General features: G+C 37.2%; 1 protein-coding gene across 29 annotated transcripts in view; it reads left to right on the top strand.

Moving 5' to 3' along the window:
- The window catches only part of Spn (protein phosphatase 1 regulatory subunit spinophilin), a 347,126-nt gene that overhangs the window by 300,843 nt on the left and 23,448 nt on the right, over positions 1 to 22,835 (top strand). For 16 of the 29 annotated variants that reach the window (XM_073982797.1, XM_073982819.1, XM_073982815.1 and 13 more), the window contains 5 exons: positions 15,122 to 15,142; positions 19,546 to 20,987; positions 21,062 to 21,414; positions 21,482 to 21,681; positions 21,746 to 21,923. In XM_073982797.1, the coding sequence (XP_073838898.1) occupies positions 15,122 to 15,142; positions 19,546 to 20,987; positions 21,062 to 21,414; positions 21,482 to 21,681; positions 21,746 to 21,923 (2,194 nt within the window). The remainder of the gene's footprint in view (positions 1 to 15,121; positions 15,143 to 19,545; positions 20,988 to 21,061; positions 21,415 to 21,481; positions 21,682 to 21,745; positions 21,924 to 22,835) is intronic. The other 13 variants (XM_073982823.1, XM_073982817.1, XM_073982813.1 and 10 more) reach the window with 1 other exon arrangement.

The raw sequence follows: 22,835 nt of genomic DNA, 5'->3' as shown, positions 1-22,835 counted from the left end.
TAAGCTATGCATATATTAGCGCTACGCAGTATAAAAATATTTAAACGTGCCAGAATACCACCCTGAGGACTGCAACCATCTCAAGAGGAGACGAAAGATTTAGCGGTGCATCAGCATAACAGGATGTTGTCGATGCAGTAACTGCTTAGGTGTTATTGTAGTGAGCATCCCTGTCACGATTTAATGGACAGGCTTCTCACACCCAGACACGCCAGGAAATCCCTTCAAGATTTAGAGAAAGAGAGGTCCAAAGTTATAAACGAGAACCTCTAGACGGACGAGCCTATCAGGCAGGCTGGGATAGCATACACACTGATGTAGTTGCGCAGGCAGTACAAAGATACAGTGTGAATGCCGTACTTAGAGACCACCCCTATCCATCCCCGAAAAACAACGCCAGCTGACAAGCCAAAAACAAGTGGTTTCAGTCCAGTTAAGATCCGACAATTCGTATTGGGCTCGAGTTGATACCACGATTCTCAGCACATGTCCGTCATGTGGATTGGGACTACACGACACACTGCATTTGTTTAGCTGCCCAGCTAAAGTCTTCCTATTCTTTATGGACGCAACCAGTCCATGTTGCACAATTTTTGAGTCTGGATACAGAGGAATCAGAACCTGATGACTGAAAATATATCCGAACGAACATATTTCCGTTGCTACAACAACAACAAAATATATAATGTTGTACAATAACAACACGATAGAATAGTGACCTTACACTGAACTAAAACTCGAAAGTGTTTTGCTTTTGTGGAGGAAGTACCTGAAGGTATGGAACGACTTTGCCCATCTTAAACTGATCTAATTTCAGGAGTCATTCCCTTTTGATAGATATCGTGTCAACCAGCCATTTTAGTTCAACTTGATTGAAAATTTCAAAGCAATCCGAGAAATTGAGAACTTTTGCGACGAAGGTACCTTAAAGATTGAACTTATTTTGCCCATATCTAGGTTTTGGAAGAAATTTTAGGTGGTGTAAAGTTCGGTCCAAATCGGGAAAAATAATTGTGTCAAATTGCATTTCCATTAAAAAATAATACCCTAAAGCTTAGCTCCATAGGAGAATATACATTAGGCAGGGGCGATTTGTATGGAAGGAAAAAAACCTTAATGGCAACTTCGCTTTTCTGATTCCTCGGATTGAACTGAGCAAAAAAGTCCACTAGACCGTAGGTCTACGGTGAAAATCGAGCCTCCCGATTTTGACTTTAAGTTGTTTATCCACGTTTTTTTATTGACATTTTGGCATATAACGACCAAACCATTTAGATTTTCGATCCAACACAAAGACAAAAATTGTACCAAAGATAGTAATTAGGAACCCTTTAATACATCGCAGAAGCATTTAAATTTGAAAATGTAAGAAACCCAGATTTTCACTGCTTTAACCGTTATAAAAAAATAACACGAAGTGACCCAAACGAACTAAAGGCATTTTCGTTCTGCATGGATCTCAACACGATAAAATTTTGCATCAGAACGCTTGATTTTTTTCTGGTCAACTTTTGTATCACAGTGCCATTTATCGACATTTTCCGAAAAGTTTGCACCTTCTCCAGGCCAAAACCGCCTGAAGGAGCATTCCAATGCTTTTGCGATGTATTAAAGAGTTCTTAATTACTATCTTGGCTACAATTTTTGTCTTTGTGTTGGATCGAAAATCTCAATGGTTTAGCCGTTATATGCCAAAATGTTAAAAAAACGTGGATAAACAACTTAAAGTCAAAATCGGGAGGCTCGATTTTCACCGTAGACCTATGGTCTAGTGGACTTTTTTGCTCAGTTCAATCCCAGGAATCAGAAAAACGAAGGGCCCATTAAGGTTTTCAAATCGCCCCGGCCTAATATACATATTTATATCGACTAAGAAATTGATGTAATATAGAAAATTTAAAATAACCTTTGGTGCACCTACCAATGTATACTTTTATATGTTACCCAAAAGTACCGAAAATCATATAATGGCTGGTGTGGGCAGTTAATGATTAACACAGCTACCATGCTCGTCTTTAATATTGTGCTGCAATTTCTGCTTCAAAAGATCTTAAGACTTTATAAAAACATGGAATTTAACAACAGCAAACCTCGCAAAAAACCACAAGAAATCACATAAAAACTTAATATGCTCTCTCATGCTCCATGAAAAATGGCATTCACTAACAACGCACACACACACAGATACACACATTTTAAGAGTGAGCACTGTGGGTCGAAATATAAAGGAAAATTGAAAATTATTTTCCCCAAAAAGACATGGAATGGGAGACTTTTCTTATATTAATGATGATAATAGTTTTAGCTCATTATTATTCTAGAATCCATGATCACCAGGAAATAACGGTGATTTAAATAGTTACTCATAAGCATACTGCATAATGGGGTTTTAAATTTTCTATAAATTTTCAATCGAGTCACAAATGAAATTGTTGAGTTTATCCTTAGTCCTTGAAAGAATGTCAATAAGTCATATCTATTTTGGAAAAATATTGAATTTTTGTTTGTAAGAGTAACAAATTTTGCAATACTCGTAGCAACATTTTCAACAAATTCAACCACAAAAATAACCACAAGAATAAGAGCATATGAGAGAAAGAAAAGGTGGTGAGCATAAAGGAATTGTTGCTCATAGTTCTTCCTGTAATCAACAACAAAATAAAAAACAAGGTCAATTGTTATTATTTTATCATACATTTTTAATTAATTTACAGGTTTGTACAAGAGCAACAATAGCAACGTCGGACACCACTGCCACCTACCACAACTAACCCACCTACCAAACCACACATACATACATATACATATGTACAAACAAGAGAAAATCATTTGCTTTTCATTTTGTTAAACCCGTTGTTTTGCCTTTGAAGGTGTCCTGCTGTGTGTGTGTATGTGTGGATGAACGCATATAAACACATATTTTTATAAAGGAAAAACAAAGGAAAAACTTATTGTGTTTATAATGATGATGAAGAAAAAGGGAAATATTATGTATAAAATGTTAAATTACATGTGAAAAAAAGAAAACTTAAGTTAAAAAGGAAATTAAAAGTACTTAAAAGGGCGAAATAGAATGCAATATGTGGTAAAAAGGATTGCTCATAGTGGTAATAAGAGATTTTCTTATAAGGTAGAATTTTTGTATGTGTGATCTAAGATGTTTGAACCCTATTAACTCGTCATTAGATAGCGGACTCCTATGCAAATGCATATATGGTTAGGATGGTCGTAGAGAAAATCTGATTAGACAGAAACTCGTTTTATCACAAAATAAAACGAATTAGGCCCAGAAGTTTTTGCATATTTTGCATATCGTACATATTTTGACATATTTGCATAAAATGAGCATATGCAAAATCATATGCAACAAGTAACAAAGTATCAGTCGGCTTTGCCGACAGAGATATACCCTCAGCCTGTGTGGATTGATATACTTTTTTCCAAAAACAAACTTATGTATTTAGGGGGGTTTTCAAAATTTTGAGGGTATGAACCAACAAAAGTATGTATAGGATAAAGCTCAAAAATTTACGGGGATAACAATAGATAAGGCTTTTTTTTATCACACTAGCCTACGAAAAACATAATATTGCTGTAAACATGGCCACTAGGAAACCCTTCGGTAAAAATGTCCAAAGGATCCTCGAACAGACCCTTAACCACACAAAAATGTTGAACATTTGTGTGGGTGGTACCACAAGGATGGGAGAGATAGGGCCCAAATTTGAACATAAACTAAGTTTCGACCATATTTAGAGATCCAAAGTTTGGACCAAATCGGTTGCTGCGTATATGAGAAATCTCGCGTATCATTTTAGCGAATATTTTCGAACTTTTGTGGAGGAGGTACCGGAAGGAGTGGACCTATAAGCACCACCTTCGAATTTTAACTAATATTCGCAGTAATATTATAATATCCAAAGGGTGGACGAACGCAGTATTCAGTTCGAGTTATCCAGCCACTACACTACGAGTTCTCCAGCCACTACACTACGGTTTTTTACAACTTTCGGGCTGTTTTCTCAAAATATATGGACTTGCCCCTGAAAAAACGTTTACTTTCGTAATTGAGGCAGCGAATGCAAGTTGCTTCTACAAAACCCAAATTGATTCGAGAGCAGGTCTTAAAGTGAATTTATCCAAAATTTTGTGTGGGAGGTACCCGAAGGAGTGGAACCTGATCTATATCTGGTGGTAGATATATTACGATGTGTAAAGTATTGACCAAATCGGTCACTTCCATCAAGATTTATCGTGCGCACAATTTTTCCGAACATTTTTGAGCTTTTGTGGGGGAGGTACCTGAGGGAGTGGACCGATATGGCTTATCTTCGAACTTATGGCCTGTTTCACTAAGACGATTCGAATACAAATTCGTTCGAACTACCACCAAACTTCTGTTTTTGAACAATATTTGATTCATTTTTGTTTTCAATCAAACAATCATTTCCTTCGACAACAGGAGTTTGGTAGTAATTCGAACGAAGTTGAGTTCGAGTCGTTTTAGAGAAACAGGCCATTAAACTAAGTTTGCGCAAAATATTACGAAGGCCAAATTATGGAACGAATCGGCAAATGCGTTCGAGAGTTATCTTGCGCTCCATCCACTACACACGGTGTCATACGGGTTTTTGTAAAATTCTGGCTATATTTTCAGGAAGTATGGACTTGCCCCTGATGAAACTTATAGCGTCGTATGGGGGGCAGTGAATACAAGTTGCTACAACAAAAATCAAAACGATTCTAAAGCAGGTCCTAAACTGAACTTCTCCGAAATTTTGCGTGGGAGGTACCCGAAGGCATGGACCGATTGAGTCCATATTGGAACCTCATCTAAGTCTGGTAGAAATTTCACGATGTGCAAAGTATGGACCAAATCGGTTACTTCCTTTAAGAGTTATCGTGTGCACAAATTTTCCGAACATTTCCGAACTTTTGTGGGGGAGGTACCGGAAGGAGTGGACCGATATAACCCACCTTCGAAATTTAACTAAGTTTGGAAAAATATTACGAAAGCCTAATTTTGGACCGAATCGGTTGATCCGTTCGAGAGTTATCGTGCGCTCCAGACAGACAGACATGGCTAAATCAACTCCAAATTGTCTGAAACACATTTCGTCCAAACACACTTGGGGTCTAAAACAATTATTTCGATGAGGCACATTTTGCCCGTATGAAAGTGTATATACCCTCGTTAGCATAAATGCTGAGGGTATAAAAATATATACAAGGATTTGTGGCCTCAATATGCCTCCGAAATGGCTGAAATTTGGTATTAAGTCTTCCTTGGGGGTATGAAACTTTACACCTGAAATTTCTCGGATAGGTCCACGTCTTCATATAGCCACCATAGAACGGTACCTCTGCATTTACTTTGACGGTTGTGGCTCCAATATTCCTCCGAAATGGCTTCCTTGGAGGTATACAATTTTCCACCTGAAGTTTGTCGGTATAGGTCTACGTCTTCATATAGCCCCCATAGAATGGTACCTCCGGATTTCTGGTATTTAGAAGGTTGTGGCCTCAATATGCCTCCGAAATGGCTGAAATTTGGTATTAAGCCTTTCTTGGAGGTATAAAATTTTCCAACTGAGGTTTGTCGGTATAGGTCTACGTCTTCATATAGCCCCCATAGAATGGTACCTCCGGATTTCTGGTATTTAGAAGTTTGTGGCCTCAATATCCCTCCGAAATGGGCGAAATTTGGTATTAAGTCTTCCTTGAGGGTATAAAACTTTCCACCTGAAATTTGTCTGTATAGGTCCACGTCTTCATATAGCCCCCATAGTACGGTACCTCCCGATTTCCGGTATTTTGAAGATTGTGGCATCAATATTCCTCAGAAATGGATGAAATTTGGTATTTAGTCTTCGTTGGGGGTATAAAACTTTTCCCAAGAAACTTGACGGTACAGGTCCAAGCCTTAGTAAAGCCCCCATAGAACGGTACCGCCCTATTTCCGGTATTTTGAAGGTTGTGTCCTCAATATTCCACCGAAATGACTGAAATTTGGTATTTGGTCTTCATTTGGGATATTAAACATTCCATATGAAATTTGTCGGTACAGGTCCACGCCTTCATATAGCCCCCCATAGAACGTACCTCCCAATTTTCGGTGTTTTGAAGGTTGTGGCCCCAATATTCCTCCGAAATGGCTAAAATTTGGTATTAAGTCTTCCTTGGGGGTAGACAACTTTCCACCTAAAATTTGTCGGTTTAGGTTCAGGCCCTCATATAGCTCCCATAAAACGATACCTCCCGATTTTCGGTATTTTGAAGGTTGAGGCTGTGGTTATACATTTCTCTATTTCATTGACTTGTCTGAAAAGAATTTTTAACAGAAAAATTGTACATACTAACATTTTTGTACCTATTATTTAAATATTTGTTGCGTAAGAAAATATGTAAAATGCATAAATTTTGCATATGCAAAAATGTATGCATTTTGCATATGTCATATGTTTCGATTGCAATTTATTCAGAAGCCAAAAATATGCCCAGTCCCAAAATTTGACATGAATTGGACCAAAAATAGGGTTGCATAAAATTGCGCTGTCTACATATGATATGACAAGACATCGAACATTTGATTGGGTGGAGTTATTTATTTAATTGTTCTTTGTTTTTTTGCGCTCCATGGCCTGAATGGAGATGAAATTCTCACATTTGCGAAGCACTTTATTATGTACTCATTTTGCTAACATCAACTTTCAAATTCCAATTTATTTGACAATAGCCTACAATGGCATACATTGTTTCAATTGCCAAAATGTTATAGCCCCAAACAATTTTATTGTTAATAAATATGTGAGTTTAACTGTTCCACATCATCGTCATCATCATCATTTGCATTAACAATGTCATTGCAACACAATGGTCAGGAGGGTTACACGCTACAAGGCTAAAGTGTCGTTAAAATGTTCGTTCGTTGCCATTTTACATCAAGGCGATCAACTTTCCACATTCAAAATGATAAACTACGAGCAATATAAAGTAAATTACTTTCAATTTGCATAATTATGGGATTCAAGCGATTATTGTTAGTGTGTTGTTAGTTAAAAGTCAAGGATGACTCTGTGGATAAATATATTGCAGATAGATTGATGTGTACGTTCAAACGAAAATAATAGCAAGTCTCCGCCTAATTTGGTTCAAAAGATCTTTTTTTTTCTGGTTTGGTCACCAAATCGTCAGAATGCCTGATTAGGACCTCTAGGATGAGTAATATAGTAGCAAGAATAAAAACTTGAATGCCTTAAATGAACACCGTTAATCGAATATTGCCAGAGTTTAAGATTAGGTCCAATTGGAGATGTCTTTAAAAAAAATACTAAAGAGATCCAAAATTATGTTATTTTGTTAATTATAATTTACTCCTTCAATAATAAATGCAATAGAATAAACATAGCCTATTGATATTATAGATAAATGCAATTCTGTTATAACAAAATAGTAATTAAAATTCTCTAGTACAACAAATAATAAACCGGAAATTAAAATCACAAAATATTGTTTTATGAAAGACTCTATTTATGGTGCAATTCTGAAGAAATGAAAAAAAAAAAGTTTAAATGCACATCAGAATAAGAAGGAAACCAGCAAACAAAAGTAAACTCGAAAAGTTCAAAACAAAAAAAAAAATCTTCAAAATAAGATATGATATTGCGGTCGAAGAAAGTTGGTGAACTAAATCAAAAACATAAGCAAAGACAATGCAAAAAAATAATTGTCAGGGAGTGAAAAACAAAAATAACTTGGAATGTATTGTGGTTTAGCTTATATGCACCACTATGTGGGAGGTTATTATAAGTTGGTTTTGGCCCAAAAGTTTTTAACACAGCAAAATAATGGTCGTAGACATATACTTATCGGTCAAAACTTAAGAGGTCACCCCCAATTGTAAATTTGGGAAAATCGAAAAAAAATGTCTTTTAATGTACAAATAGCATAGAATATGTGGTAAAACTTTCAAGTCGATCGGAACGAAATTGACTGTGATATGAGTGTTGGTCCCTAGTTGTGCTGACCAAAAAATCTCAATTTTCATAATTTTTTTCTGAGAAAACTTCTAATATTTTTTAGGTAAATCTTTTATTCCTGTGAAAGAGCACATCTTAAATTAGCTTCGGAATTTTCGTTGTTGCAAAATATTGCACAGTTTTGTGGTAAATGGCTACCTGCAAAACCCGAAAACGAATGAGCCGATCTTCACATATTTTGGTGCGCGTTTTAAGAACCTAATAATCTTGTCTATAAGCGAGACAGAATTTTCAAAAATCTATTTTAACAAAAATAGTGACCTGTCAAAATTTCGGTTTTAAGGAAAACAAAGTAAAAAAGTATCAGTCGGCCTTGCCGACAGAGATATACCATCAGCCGTATGTATTTAGGGGGTTTTAAAAATTTTTGGCGTTTGAACCGACAAAAATGTTGATTAGGATTAAAGATGAAGAGTTTTGCGGAGGAGATACTAAAAGGAATGGAGCGACATTGACCGTTATGGAAGTGGATCTCCAGCCACAACATATGGTGCCACAGAGGGTTTTTACACTCTTCGGGCTGTTTGCTCAAGAAGTATGGACTTGCCCCTAAAAAAAACTTTTACCATCGTAATTGAGGCAGCGAATGCAAGTTGCTTCAGCAAAAATCAAAGTGATTCGATATCAGGTCTTAAAGTGAACTTATCCGAAATTTTGTGTGGGAGGTACCGGATGGAGTGGACAAATATAATCCATATTTGAACCTGATCTATATCTGTTAGATATATTAGGATGTGTTAAATTTTAGACTAATTCGGCCAATCCATTCAAGAGTTACCGTACGAAAAAATTTTCCGAACATTTTTGAACTTTTGTGGGGGAGGTACCTGCAGTAGTGGACTGATATGGCTTATCTTCAAACTTAAACTGTGTTTGGACAAAATATTACTAAATATCGGCAGTTCCGTTCGAGAGTTATCTTGCGCTCCAACCATCTTACACGGTGTCATAGGGGTTTTTTGCAACTTCCAGGCTATTTTCTCCGGAAGTGTGGACTTGCCCCTGATGAAACTTGTACAGTCGTATGGAGGGCAGTGAATATATGTTGCTAAAACAAAAATCAAAGCGATTTGAGAGACGGCCCTAAACTGAACTTTTCCGAAATTTTGTGTGGGAGGTACCCGAAGGAGTGGATCGTTTGAGTCCATATTGAAACCTTATTTAAGTCTGGTACACATTTCACGATTGGCAAAGTATGGACCACAGCGGTTACTCCCTTCAAGAGTTATCGTGCGCACAAATTTTCCGAACGTTTTCGAACTTTTGTGGGGGAGGTACCGGACCGGAAGTGGACCGATATAGCTCATCTTCGAACTTAAACTAAGTTTTGGGAAAATATTACGAAAGCCAAAATTTGAAGAGAATCGGTTTATCCGTTCAAGAGTTATCGTGCGCTCCAGCCAGACAGATAAACAGACGGACGGACATTGCTCAATCGACTCCAAATTGTCTGAAACACATTTCGTCCAAACATACTTGGGGTCAAAAACCATTATTTCGATGAGGCACATTTTGCCCGTATGAAAGTGTATATACCCTCGTTAGCATAAATGCTGAGGGTATAAAATGGACCGATTTTTGCCCAAAAATCGGCCAAAAAAAATTAAAAAAAAAAATCTGTTTCGCTTAAAGACAAGGTTTTTATAACTTTAATAAGCTCACCAAAATATACGAAGGTAGTAGGTCTACTTTTTCGTGCTATTGTTGGCACCGAGTTCATTTCGAGAAAAACGCGTTTTAAAATTACAAGGAGTCATCTATTCCTGGTCCATACAGGAGCTCTTCCGCTTCCAATGGAAATTTGATGTTGCATTCGTAACATTCTTCCTTCACGAGTGCACTCAGCCGCACGACTCTCTGCCAGTGCAATTCGTGCTTGGTCGATTTTTTTTAGCATATTCGTGTGCGTTTTGTCCACAGCTCACTCCGATCGAGCTCAAATAAAATAACAATGATTTTGTACCTTCGTTAAAAAGACCAATCGCAATATAAGCTGCTAAATTTACAACGAGTGCTCCACTTGAAAGGGTTTTGGGGCAAATTTTCCAAATAAGTTGATTGAAGATTTCGTTGCTATTTTGATTGAAGCCGCCGACGCATTTTTCGAGTAAAGACTCTTTACTTAGATCGTTGTATATAGGTCTAATAGCATCCAAAACATTTGATGGAAGTGGTCTGTACTAGTGTATGAAAGCCTCTTTTCTTGCCCGAGCCCGTTGATATGAACACCACGAGTCTTCACCGGTTGGACATCTCTCGTGACGTGGATTTGTATCGCTTGAACTGTAATGATCAAATGTCGCCCATATTGCCTCATGCATATCGTGAATTGAATTCGAACGGAGTCGAATTGCAAGTCCATAGTAGACAGTGAGCTTGTCAATCAATTTTCCTGTCAACATTCCTTTGCCTCCAAGCTTTTTGTTACTTTTTACTAAACTTCGAAGGCGGGATCCCATACGCTTTTGGACGTGTCCGATACATTGCTTCTTTATGACTTCTACCTCCCCATATGGATTAGAATTTAATTTAATAATTACACATCGAGAAATTTCTACCAGAGGTTCCAATATGGAATTAATCGGTCCACTACTTCGGGTACTTCCCACACAAAATTTCGGAAATGTTCAGTTTAGAACCTGCACTTGAATCGCTTTGATTTTTGTTATAACAACTTGTATTCACTGCACCCCATATGACGGTACAAGTTTCATCAGGGGCAAATTCCTATTTTCTGAGAAAATGCCCGGAAGGTTGTGATAAGCCGTACGACACAAAGTGTAGTGGCTGGTGGGAAAACTAACCCTCGAACAGGTCAACCGATTCTGTCCAAAATTTGGTCTTCGTAATATTTTGTGTAAACTTAGTTGAAATTCGAAGAAGAGTCAGATTTGAGTATTGACTATATCGGTCCAATCCATCGGATATCTCCCACACAAAACTTCGGAAAGTGCAGTTTTTGAGCTGCTCTCGAATTCTTTTGATTTTAGTTGTAACAAAAATTGCCCGAAAGGTGTAGAAAACCCCTATGACACCATATGTAGTGGCTGGAGAGCACGATAACTCTTGAACTGATCAGCCGATTTGGTCCAAAAATTTGGCCTTCGTAATTGTTTGTCTAAACTTAGATTAAGTTCGAAGAAGGCCCATATCGTTCGACTCCTTGCGGTACTCCCCCACAAAAGTTCCAAAACTTTTGCTGAAATGGTACACGCGATATCTCTTGAAGGCAGCAACCGATTTTGTCCAAACTGTGGATCTCCAATATTTTGTCCAAATTTAGTTTTACTTGGAATTTTGTCCATATCGGGTTTTCTTTAGGGTACCACCCCCACAACAGTTCAAAATTTATGTTTAAGTGCAGTTCATGGTCTGTTCGAATATCCTTTGACAGTTTATTCCGATGCTAGTCCTTGTTTTTCATGGGCAAGTCCATCCTTCCTGATGTAGTTGTCCAAAACCTCTAAGTTGTACTATGGCCAGCTAAAATGACTGGAGGACGCGCTATCTATCGAAAAGATATGACTCCTAAAGTAAGATCCACTTCAATGTGGTCCATTTCTTCAGGTATCTCATCCGCAACACTTTTAAGCTTTGATCTAAATCCATATTTTTGTCCCAAAAGGGTCACCAAATTCAAAAAATCCCCTAAATACATAATTTTTTTGGGAAAAGGATCTTGGTTGTGTTGCCGGTTTGGACCAAAACACATGTTTGGATGCAAACATATATTTCTTTGCACCCAAACATATATTTTGTTTGTTGCATTTTTTCTCCGTGTAATAATCAAGAATTCCTGAGCTCTAAATTGATCCAAATAGCGTTACCAAAAGTGGTCAAAATACTTAAGATATAGAAAAAGACGCTCAGATATACAATTTTTCTGACAAGAGAATATCTTTTGAGGTATTTTAAAGACATCTTGAGGTATTTTGTAAACAAGAAAGCAGCACTTGAGTCCTTCTGCAGGCAAGAGAACATCTCTTGAGGTCTTCTACACACAAGAAAAAAAAGAAAATACATCTTGAGGCCTTCTATATACAAGAAAATACATCTTGAAGTCTTCTATTGACAAGCGAATGTGTTTTTTGAAGTCTTCTAAAGACAGAAGAAGACTTCTCGAGGTCTTTTGTAAACAAGAAAACACCTCTTGAGTCCTTCGGCAGCCAAGAAATAGACCATAGACCAGAAAGTACCTCTTGAGACCTTATATGGACAAGAAAATACCTCTTAAGGCCTTCTATAGACAAGAAAATAATTCTTGAGGTCTTCCACAGACAAGAGAATACCTCATGAGGTCTTCTATAGAGAAGATAATACCTCTTGAGGCCTTCTATAGACAAGAAAATACATCTTGAGGTCTTCTGTAGACAAGAGAATACCTCTTGAGGTCTTCTATTGACAAGAGAATGTGTTTTTGAAGTCTTCTAAAGGCAGAAGAGGACTTCTTGAGGTCTTTTGTAAACAAGAAGACACCTCTTGAGTCCCTCTGCAGGCAAGAGAACACCTCTGGAGATCTACTATAGAGAAGATAATACCTCTTGAGGCCTTCTATAGACAAAAAAATACATCTTGAGGTCTTCTGTAGACAAGAGAATACCTCTTGAGGTCTTCTACTGACAAGAGAATGTGTTTTTGAAGTCTTCTAAAGATAAGAAGACTTCTTGAGGTCTTTTGTAAACAAGCAAACACCTCTTGAGTCCTTCGGCAGCCAAGAAAGAGACCATAGACCAGAAAGTACCTCTTGATACCTTATATGGACAAGAAAATACCTCTTAAGGCCTTCTATAGACAAGAAAATAATTCTTGAGTTCTTCAATGGACAAGGGAAGACCTCTTGAGGCCTTCTATGGACAAGAAAATACCTCCTGAGGTCTTCTATTGTGAAGAGAATGTCTTTTTGAAGTCTTCGAAAGGCAGAAGAGGACTTCTTGAGGTCTTTTGTAAACAAGAAAACACCTCTTGAGTCCCTCTGCAGGCAAGAGAACACCTCTGGAGGTCTACTATAGACAAGAGAATACCTCTTGAGATCTTCTATAGTCAAGGGAAGACCTCTTGAGGTCTTCTATAGACAAGAGAAGACCTCTTGAGATCTTTCCTGAGGCCTTCTATTGACAAGAGAATATGTTTGTTGAAGTCTTCTAAAGGCAAAAGAAGACTTCTTGAGGTCTTCCATAGACAAGGGAAGCCCTCTTGAGGTCTTCAATAGACATGAGAACACCTCTTGAGTTCTTCTACACACAAAAAATACCTCTTGAGGTATCATCTATAGACAAGAGAAAACCTCTTGTTCTTCTACACACAAAAAATACCTCTTGAGGTATTCTATAGACAAGAAAATACCTCTTCAGGTCTTCTATAGACAAGAAACTACCTCTTGAGGTCTTTTATAGACAAGATAAGACATATGAGGTTTTTTATGGCCACGGAAAGTCCTCTTGAGGTCTTCTATAGACAAGAGAAAACCCCTTGAGGTCTTTCTTAGACAAGAAAATACCTCTTGAGGCCTTCTATAGACAAGAAAATAGTTCTTGAGGTTTCCTATAGACAAGAGAATACCTCTTGAGGCCTTCTATAGAAAAAAATACGTTCTTCTATAGACAAGATAATACTTATGAGGTTTCCTATGAACAAGGAAAGGCATCTTGAGCTGTTCTATACACATGTTTTCCATTTGTGGAATTTGGGCATATTCCAAGGTGAGAGCTTGATAATAAAACTTGACCAGCTGAGATTTAAATTAATACCAATTTGATGGTAAAATATCTGAGTTATTGCAAAATGCCCTAAGCTATCTCAATTTGAATATGTTGAAGTATTTATTTTAATGACAAATACCTATGTATCTCTTCTTCTTCTCTTCAGTACCAAGTAGAGTGTCGACAGTAGTAAAATATAAAATTATTAATTATTTAGATTCAGTTAGCCCTAAGTCATTTGGTATAAAATTCCAGGATGAGTGGAAACTTTAGTATTTCCCCAAAAGGAGCTTATGCACAGGGGTAGTGGTGTAGGGTATCACATAGTGTGTTTTTGGGGCTTTGCGTTGTCCCCCTTAAAAAATAAAATATTAAACCAAAATGTGTAATTTTTGTCGCTTGTTTTTTTTCTAAAGTTTACTTGAACAAAAAATATTATTTTACTGTATTGAAATATGCTTCAACAATTGCGTTATATTATATTTAAGACACAACAATGGTCTGTCGTCGAATTTCAATATAAACAATTAAACTGCATCATACATTTTGGATATGAAATATTAAATGTTTGTATTGTATATATTGCAACATATGTATAATTAATTATTGATATGAAATGAAAATAATATACACGACAAAAGTTTATTTGGTAAATTTAATACATATGCCGTGTTAATACTCAACCATTTGTAGTTGGATAATGTGTGGATTTTTGTTTTCAATACATCATAATAGTGTTATTTTTCAATAAACCCAGCAATTAAGTTTCATTGATTTTAAAGTAGAATTGTGCATGCCATTTACATATATTTTTATAATTAGTTTGTTAATATAAATTCAATTATATTTTAAATTGTATTGAATTAATTTTTATGTATAAGCGTAATAAAACATCTGCATAGTTTTGAATTTTTTCATAGCCTTACAATTATTCATTGATTAAATTTTTCATATTTAAAATTGCATTTAATATTTGAGTAAAACTGTAGTCTATCTATATCTGTTTAGTTTTTAAATTATCCTTTTTTCCTTATTCTATAGCATCCGTAATTTAATATTATTTTTTGTGTTTTTATTTTTTAAAAATTATCCTCTGCCTGCTGAATTTTTGTTTCAAAAATGTTCATTTGCAAAACATATAATCAAATTGGCTGGCCTCGATTTTGTATTGTTCGTTCGTGTCGTCGTCCTGCATGTAATGTATCCCTGTTGTATTTCGTCGACATCATCACCACCATCGCCACGTCATAATGTTGTTACTCTACTGTACGTCAACAACGTACAACAACTACAACTGACTGTAACTATATTTTTGGCTGCTCGCTTTGCTGTCGAATCTCTATATTTGTTATTCGAATGCTTCTTCATTTCATTTCTATGTAGAATTTTGGAAAGCAAAATAAGGTTTGTTTTACTTTTTATTTCTTCTTTTTTAATTATTTTATTTATGTATATATTTCTATTTTTTGTAATGGTAATTTAATAACATTTAATTTAGTAATATTTGCATAATAATCATTTCCGTAGCCCACATTGTTTTACGTAGCAAAAGTTCAAATAAAATATTCTGTTAAATGTTAGTTTTGAGAACAATCAATGCAGTAAGTTTCTGTAACACTCAGTAGAATTTTTTTTTAATTGATTACAACTTCTTTCATCGATAATATTTTAAGGGAATTTTGGAAAAGTAAACAAAAACACGAATTAATGTGTATAGAACACCTCAAGATGCTGTTTCTTGTTCATAGGAAACCTCATAGGTATTATCTTGTCTATAGAAGGCCTCAAGAGGTATTTTCTTGTATATGAAAGACCTCAAGTGGGTTTTTTGTATATAGAAGACCTCAAGAGGTCTTCCCTTGTCTATAAAAGACCTCAGAAGGTGTTATCTTGTCTATGCAAGACCTCAAGAAGACTTTTCCTGTCCATAAAAAACCTCGTATGTCTTATCTTGTCTATAAAAGACCTCAGGAGGTATTTTCTTGTCTATAGAAGACCTCAAGAGTTATTTTCTTGTCTATAGTATACCTCACGACGTATTTTTGTCTGTAGAAGAACTCAAGAGGTTTTCTCTTGTCAATAGAAGGCCTTAGGAGAAATTTTCTTGTCTATGACCTTAAGAAGTTTTCTCTTGTCTATAGAAGACCTTAAGAAGTGTTTCCTTGTCTATAGAATACCTCAAGAGGTATTCTCTTGTCTATAGAAGACCTCAAGAGGTGTTCTCTTGCCTGCAGAAGGACTCAAGAGGTGTTTTCTTGTTTACAAAACACATCAAGAAGTCTTCTTCTGCCTGTAAAAGACTTCAAAAAACATATTCTATTGTCAATAGAATGTCTCAGGAGGTATTTTCTTGTCCATAGAAGGCCTCAAGAGGTATTTTCTTGTCTATGAAAGACCTCAAGAGGGTTTCTCTTGTCTATAGAAGACCTCAAGAGGTCTTGCCTTGTCTATAGAAGATCTCAAGAGGTATTCTCTTGTCTATAGAAGACCTCCAGAGGTGTTCTCTTGCCTGCAGAAGGACTCAAGAGGTGTTTTCTTGTTTATAAAAGACCTCAATATGTCTTCTTCTGTCTTTAGAAGACTTCAAAAAACATATTCTCTTGTCAATAGAAGGCCTCAAGAGGTATTCTCTTGTCTATAGAAGGCCTCAAGAGGTATTATCTTGTCTATCGAAGACCTCAAGAGATGTTCTCTTGCCTGCAGAAGGACTCAAGTGGTGCTTTCTTGTTTACAAAATACCTCAAGAAGTCATCTCCTGTCTTTAAAATACCTCAAAAGATATTCTCTTGTCAGTAAAAGACTTCAAGAGATCTTCCCTTGTCTATAGAAGACCTCAATAGGTATTCTCTTGCCTGCAGAGGGGTCAGGAGGAATTTTCTTCTCTATGGAAGACCTTAAGAAGTTTTCTCTTGTATATAGAAGACCTTAAGAAGTGCTCTCTTGTTTATAGAAGACCTCAAGAGGTATTATCTTGTCTATAGAAGACCTCAAGAGGTGTTCTCTTGAGTGCAGAAGGACTCAAGATGTGTTTTCTTGTTTACAAAAGAACTCAAGAAGTCTTCGTCTGTGTTTAGAAGACCTCAAAAGGCCTTCCCTTGTCTATAGAAAACCTCAAGAGGCATTCTCTTGTCTATGGGAGACCTGCAGAAGGATCAGGAGGAATTTTCTTGTCTACGGAAGACCTTAAGAAGTTGTCTTTTGTCTATAGAAGACCTTAAGAAATGCCACTTGTTTATAGAAGACCTCAAGCGGTATTCTCTTGTCTATAGAAAGGCCTCAAGAAGTATTTTCTTGTCTATAGAAGACCTCAAGAGGTGTTCTCTTCCCGGCATAGAAGGCCTCAGGAGGTATTTTCTTATCTATAGAAGGCCTTAAGCGGTATTTTCTTGTCTATGAAAGACCTCAAGAGGTTTTCTCTTGTCTATAGAAGACCTCAAGAGGGTTCCCTTGTCTATAGAACACCTCAAGAGGTATTCTCTTGTCTGTAGAAAGGCCTCAAGAAGTATTTTCTTGTCTATGGAAGACCATAAGAAGTTTTCTCTTGTCTATAGAAGACCTCAAGAATTATTTTCTTGTCTATAGAAGGCCTCAAGAGGAATTTTCTTGTCTATATTAGACCTCAAGAGGTACTTTCTGGTCTATGGAAGACCTTAAGAAGTTTTCTCTTGTCTATAGAAGACCTCAAGAGGTCTTCTCTACAAGTGGTGTCTTAAGACGCTTAAGTCTTAAGACACGCCGTACGGACTGGCAATAAACAGTAGGTCCCATATCCTTGAGCTAATATGAATCGGGGTGCACTCATTGATATGAGGGAAGTCTCACTTGTCCCGTCTAGGATGTTTGTGGAACTATTTTAGAAGGCCTCAAGAGATATTCTCTTGTCAATAGAAGACCCCCAGAGGTATTCCTTTGTCTACAGAAGACCACAAGAGGTATTTTCTTGCCTTCAAAAGGACTCAAGAGGTGTTTTCTTGTTTACAAGAGACCTCAAGAAGTCTTCTTCTGTCCTTAGAAGACCTCAAGCGATATTCTCTTGTCAATAGAAGACCTCAAAAGATCTTCCTTTGTCTATAGATGACCTCAAAAGGTATTCTCTTGTCAATAGGAGACCTCAAGAGGTATTCTCTTGTTGCAGAAGGACTCACGAGGTGTTTTCTTGTTTACAAAAGAACTCAAGAAGTATTTTTCTGTTCTTAGAACACATCAAGAAGTCTTCTTTTGTTTTTAGAAGACCTCAAAAGATATTCTCTTGTCAATAGAAGACCTCAATAGGTATTCTCTTGTGTGTAGAATAACTCTTGTCTGTGGTAGATCTTAAGATGTCTTCCCTTGTCTGTAGAAGACGGCAAGAGCACAAATCAGGTATTAGAATAACTGAGCGTCTTTGTCTATATATTTCCAAGCGCCATTCCTTTAACAAAGGGTTATAGAGGCACCTTTTCTCTCGGAAACGGCCTTCAGAAGTAACCTTTCTTTCAGAAAGTGTCTATAGAAGCAACCTTTCCTTCAGACAGGGTCTATAGAAGCAACCTTTCTTTTAGAAAGGGTCTATAGACGCACCCATTCTTTCAGGATCTATAGAAGCAACCTTTCGTTTAGAAAGGGACTATAGGCGCAACCTTCCTTTCAGAAAGAGTCCATTAAAAAACCTTTTCTTTCGGAAAGGGTCCATAGAAGCACCCTTTCTTTTAGAAAGAGACTATAGAAGTAACCTTTCTTTCAGAAAGGGTCCATAGAAGCACTTTTTCTTTCAGTAAGGGTCCATAGAAGCACCCTTTCTTTTAGAAAGAGACTATAGAAGCAACCTTTCTTTCAGAAAAGGTCTATAGACGCTACCTTTCTTTCAAAAACGGACTATAGACGCAACCATCCTTTCTAAAAGGGAGTACAGGCGCAACCTTCCTTTCAGAAAGGGTCCATAGAAGCACTCTTTCTTTCAGAAAAAGTATATAGAAACACCCTTTTCTTTCAGAAAAGTTATATCAAATCATCCTTTCTTTCAGAAAAAGTATATAGAAACACCCCTTTTCTTTCAGAAAAGTTATATCAAATCATCCTTTCTTTCAGAAAAAGTATATAGAAACACCCTTTTCTTTCAGAAAAGTTATATCAAATCATCCTTTCTTACAGAAAAGGTATATAGAAGCACCCTTTCCTTCAGAAAGTTCTGTATAAGCACCCTTTCATTCAGAAAAGGTCTATAGACGCTACCTTTCATTCAGAAACGGACTATAGACGCAACCTTCCTTTCAGAAAGGGTCCATAGAAGCACTCTTTCTTTCAGAAAAAGTATATAGAATCACCCTTTTCTTTCAGAAAAGTTATATAGAATCATCATTTTTTACAGAAAAGATATATATAAAGGCACCATTTCTTTTAGAAAGTGTCTTTCCTTCAGAAAGGTCTGTATAAGCACACTTTCTTTAAGAAAAGGTCTGTATAAGCAACCTTTCTTTAAGAAAAGGACTGTATAAGCAACCTTTCTTTAAGAAAAGGTCTATAGAAGCACACTTTCTTTCAAAAAAGGTCTATAGAAGCACCCGTTCTTTCAGAAGGGGTCTATAGAAGCCCCATTTTTCAGAAAGGATCTATAAGACATGCCGTTCGTAGAGAAGTTTTACGCTAATTAGGGTTTTGTCTGCAAACTCTTTTGCCTTCTTTACTCTGCTACAAAAAATCAAAATCCCATTTCACCACTCATACGATTTCCCAAACAAATCACATGGACATTTTTCATATCTCCTATCTCTTGTCCCTGACGAATATACTAATTCATCTTATTTTTCTTCATTCCTCTTTTTTTACAGACAACAATCTCTGCTCTCCGACGAACAAGCCAAGGAAGTTGAACAGATCTTATCAGCAGCGCCCACAGTTGGTGTTGCTGTTGCAGCTGTAGTAGCAACAGCTACTTCGCCTACGCACATCAAGAATCTCATAGAAGAGGTCAAACCACAAACACCCTCACCTCCGGTCGAAAAGAAGGATGTTAGTAGCAGTAGTAGCAGCCATCAGCAGCAAGCAATAGTTGACAACATCGAAGAAATCGACCAAGAGGAACAAGAGGAGGTTGACAACAGTGAAAATTCAGCTGATGAGGATGAATACACCCTTGAAAGAGAAGAAGACGAAAACGCAGAACAAGAATTTGAATCAGAGCAACAGCACAACAAGGATTCATATATTTTTGAAAATGTCACAACAAACCAACAGCACCAACAAAGCATAGTTACCAAAAATGTTAGTTTAGATGTAACGCAGCGTGTGGGAGACGTTGTTGATAGATACGCTGATGACGACGAAGAAGATATTGAGGATGTGGATATTGTGGGCATTGGCGCCACCACATCGGTATGCATAAATTCAACATTTACAACATCCTCTGCGACAGAAGATAACCACGAACCTAAAGTCACAGTAACTACAATAACAACAAAACAGTCAAGCTCTTGCTCCTCCATATCGCATTTAACCAGCAGCAATCAGCATAACCAAAACAATAGAACACATGATGATGATGAACCGGAATGGTTGCGTGACGTTTTAGAGGCTCCCAAACGTAGTTTGGAGAATTTGTTAATATCATCAACTCAAAATTATCAAAGTGGTAACAGTGGTGGCAATAAACAACATTCTGTGGAATCGTTAACATCACCACCCCCATCATCAGCAGCAGCAGGTACTGGTAATACCGCAAACTCTAGCGCCAATTTATTCGCCAACAACGATACCACGGTAGTAGTGACTACAGCTTCCAAAGTTGAAACCACCTATGATGAGGCCAATGATAGTACCACAATTTACATAGCATCTAACCAAAGAGAAAAACAACAACAACAAGAGCAGCAACAGTCCTTTGAATGCCAGGATCAGGAATCCTTATTAAATCGCACATTCATACAGGATTCCACTGTCAATAGTACAACAACAACATCAAATCTACATTGCCAATCGACAGCTGAGTCATTGCATGAATCCATTGTCTCCGTGGAGTCTACACAATCGGATGCCACATTTAACAATCAGACAACCACCATTGATGATAGCATCATATCGAGTAAACACAATTCCACATATTCGCTAAATGAACCACAATCGCTGAATACAACCAATACCAGTGTTACTGCCACAGAGTTAGACGAATCACAATATTACATACCCGAATATCCGCCAGTGCGTAGCAAAGAGGTTTATGTGGAATCGGGTGTGCATTATTTTGAGGATGGCAATTTTTGGATGGAAGTACCTGGTAAGCAAAAAGTGACAGAGAGTTCAAGTGAATTATGCTTAGTTTATTATTATTTCTTACCTTCTCTTTTACAGGTCTCTTAGACTTTGATGATGATGAACTTTCATATCCACCCATACCGGTTAAGAAAAATCCAAAGGTACGTTTCAGCTTAGGACCCATACAAGTATTCTCCACATTTTCTGTCAGTGATTATGATCGTCGCAATGAAGATGTCGATCCTGTGGCTGCATCAGCGGAATATGAATTGGAGAAACGTGTTGAGAAAATGCACGTTTTTCCAGTGGAACTTATGAAGGGACCCGAAGGTTTGGGACTTAGCATTATTGGCATGGGCGTTGGTGCCGATGCTGGCCTAGAGAAATTAGGTATATTCGTTAAGACCATAACGGACAATGGTGCTGCGGCACGTGATGGTCGCATACAGGTGAGTTGAAATTTTCAAGTTTTAAGGTGTGGACAAAACTTCAATTAAAACTTAAAAATTTGCTCAGGTTAATGATCAAATTATCGAAGTCGATGGTAAAAGTTTAGTGGGTGTTACCCAAGCATATGCTGCATCAGTATTGCGCAATACATCAGGTCTAGTCAAATTTCAAATCGGACGTGAACGTGATCCCGAGAATAGTGAGGTGGCTCAGTTGATACGTTTGAGCTTACAGGCAGATAAAGAAAAAGAAGAGCGTCTCAAGAGGTAAGTGAAAAAATAGGAAATCATTTATTTATAGTAAAAAATTTGATATTTTTCTGCTGTGTAGACAACAAGAAGAGTATTTGCGCCGTACTCTGGACTATTCGGAAGATTCCACCCAACCCGTCTCAGCTAATTCCAGTGTCTGTGAGGGACCCACCAGTCCCGTTCAAGTTGAGCATCCAATGGAGGTTGAGGCTACACACTCCCAGGAGGTAGAGTCTCTTAAGAGACTGCTACAAGAGGTATGTTCTGACTTTCTTTTGCTTGGATATCTAATTTTTAATTGTGAACTCTTGTCTATTTTGTGGCCTAACAATTTCTGGAAATGGACATTTGCTTTTCACAGCATAAAGCGGTAATTAAAAATTCAAAGAAAAAACACATAGAACGAGGAAGTGTTGTCTTTACCTACATTTCCAATCAGCACTTTGCATTGTTTCTTGGTTTCTATATTTTTTGTTTATTTCGAAATGCACTGATCCGCAGATTGTTGCTTATTTATTATTTAATTTATTTTGGGGTTATCCAATTTAGTACGAAGGGACATGTTGCTCATCTTTTTTATCCTGTTACCGTAGAAAAATGGTCCATAACCATTTTTGAGTCCCAAGGAGTTTTAGACAATATGTGTAGGAACGCTCACATAACCTACAGGAACCAATATTATCTATTTCCTAACTCATAGGCGTCAGTAACCGTTGTAATGTTCATCATGAGTTGTGGCATTCGGTCCTAGGAAATGACTAGAAGGTTATAGTGCAGGCTGAGCAGATTGATAGCTCTACGTTTTGCTCGGTCAATGAGGGCGCCTATATCAGAATTAGCGGAGAGTGTCACAATTCGCCGGCAAACCCTCGTGTCTATTGGGTCAGACCATCTCGCCATAATTGTCTCCATCAGAACATAACCTACAGGAACCAATATTATCTATTTCCTAACTCATAGGCGTCAGTAACCGTTGTTATGTTCATCATGAGTTGTGGCATTCGGTCCTCGGGAATGACTAGAAGATTATAGTGCCGGCTGCGCAGATTGATAGCTCTACGTTTTGGTCGGACAATGAGGACGTCTGTACCAGAATTAGCGGAGAGTATCATAATTTGCCGGCAAACCCTCGTGTCTATTGGGTCAGACCATCTCCCCATAATTGTCTC

The sequence above is a fragment of the Musca autumnalis genome, unplaced genomic scaffold (assembly GCF_047663935.1).
Source record: "Musca autumnalis isolate F117 unplaced genomic scaffold, ASM4766393v1 scaffold_4, whole genome shotgun sequence".
NCBI classification, from domain to species: domain Eukaryota; kingdom Metazoa; phylum Arthropoda; class Insecta; order Diptera; family Muscidae; genus Musca; species Musca autumnalis.
This window is presented reverse-complemented; position numbering and strand designations above follow the sequence as displayed.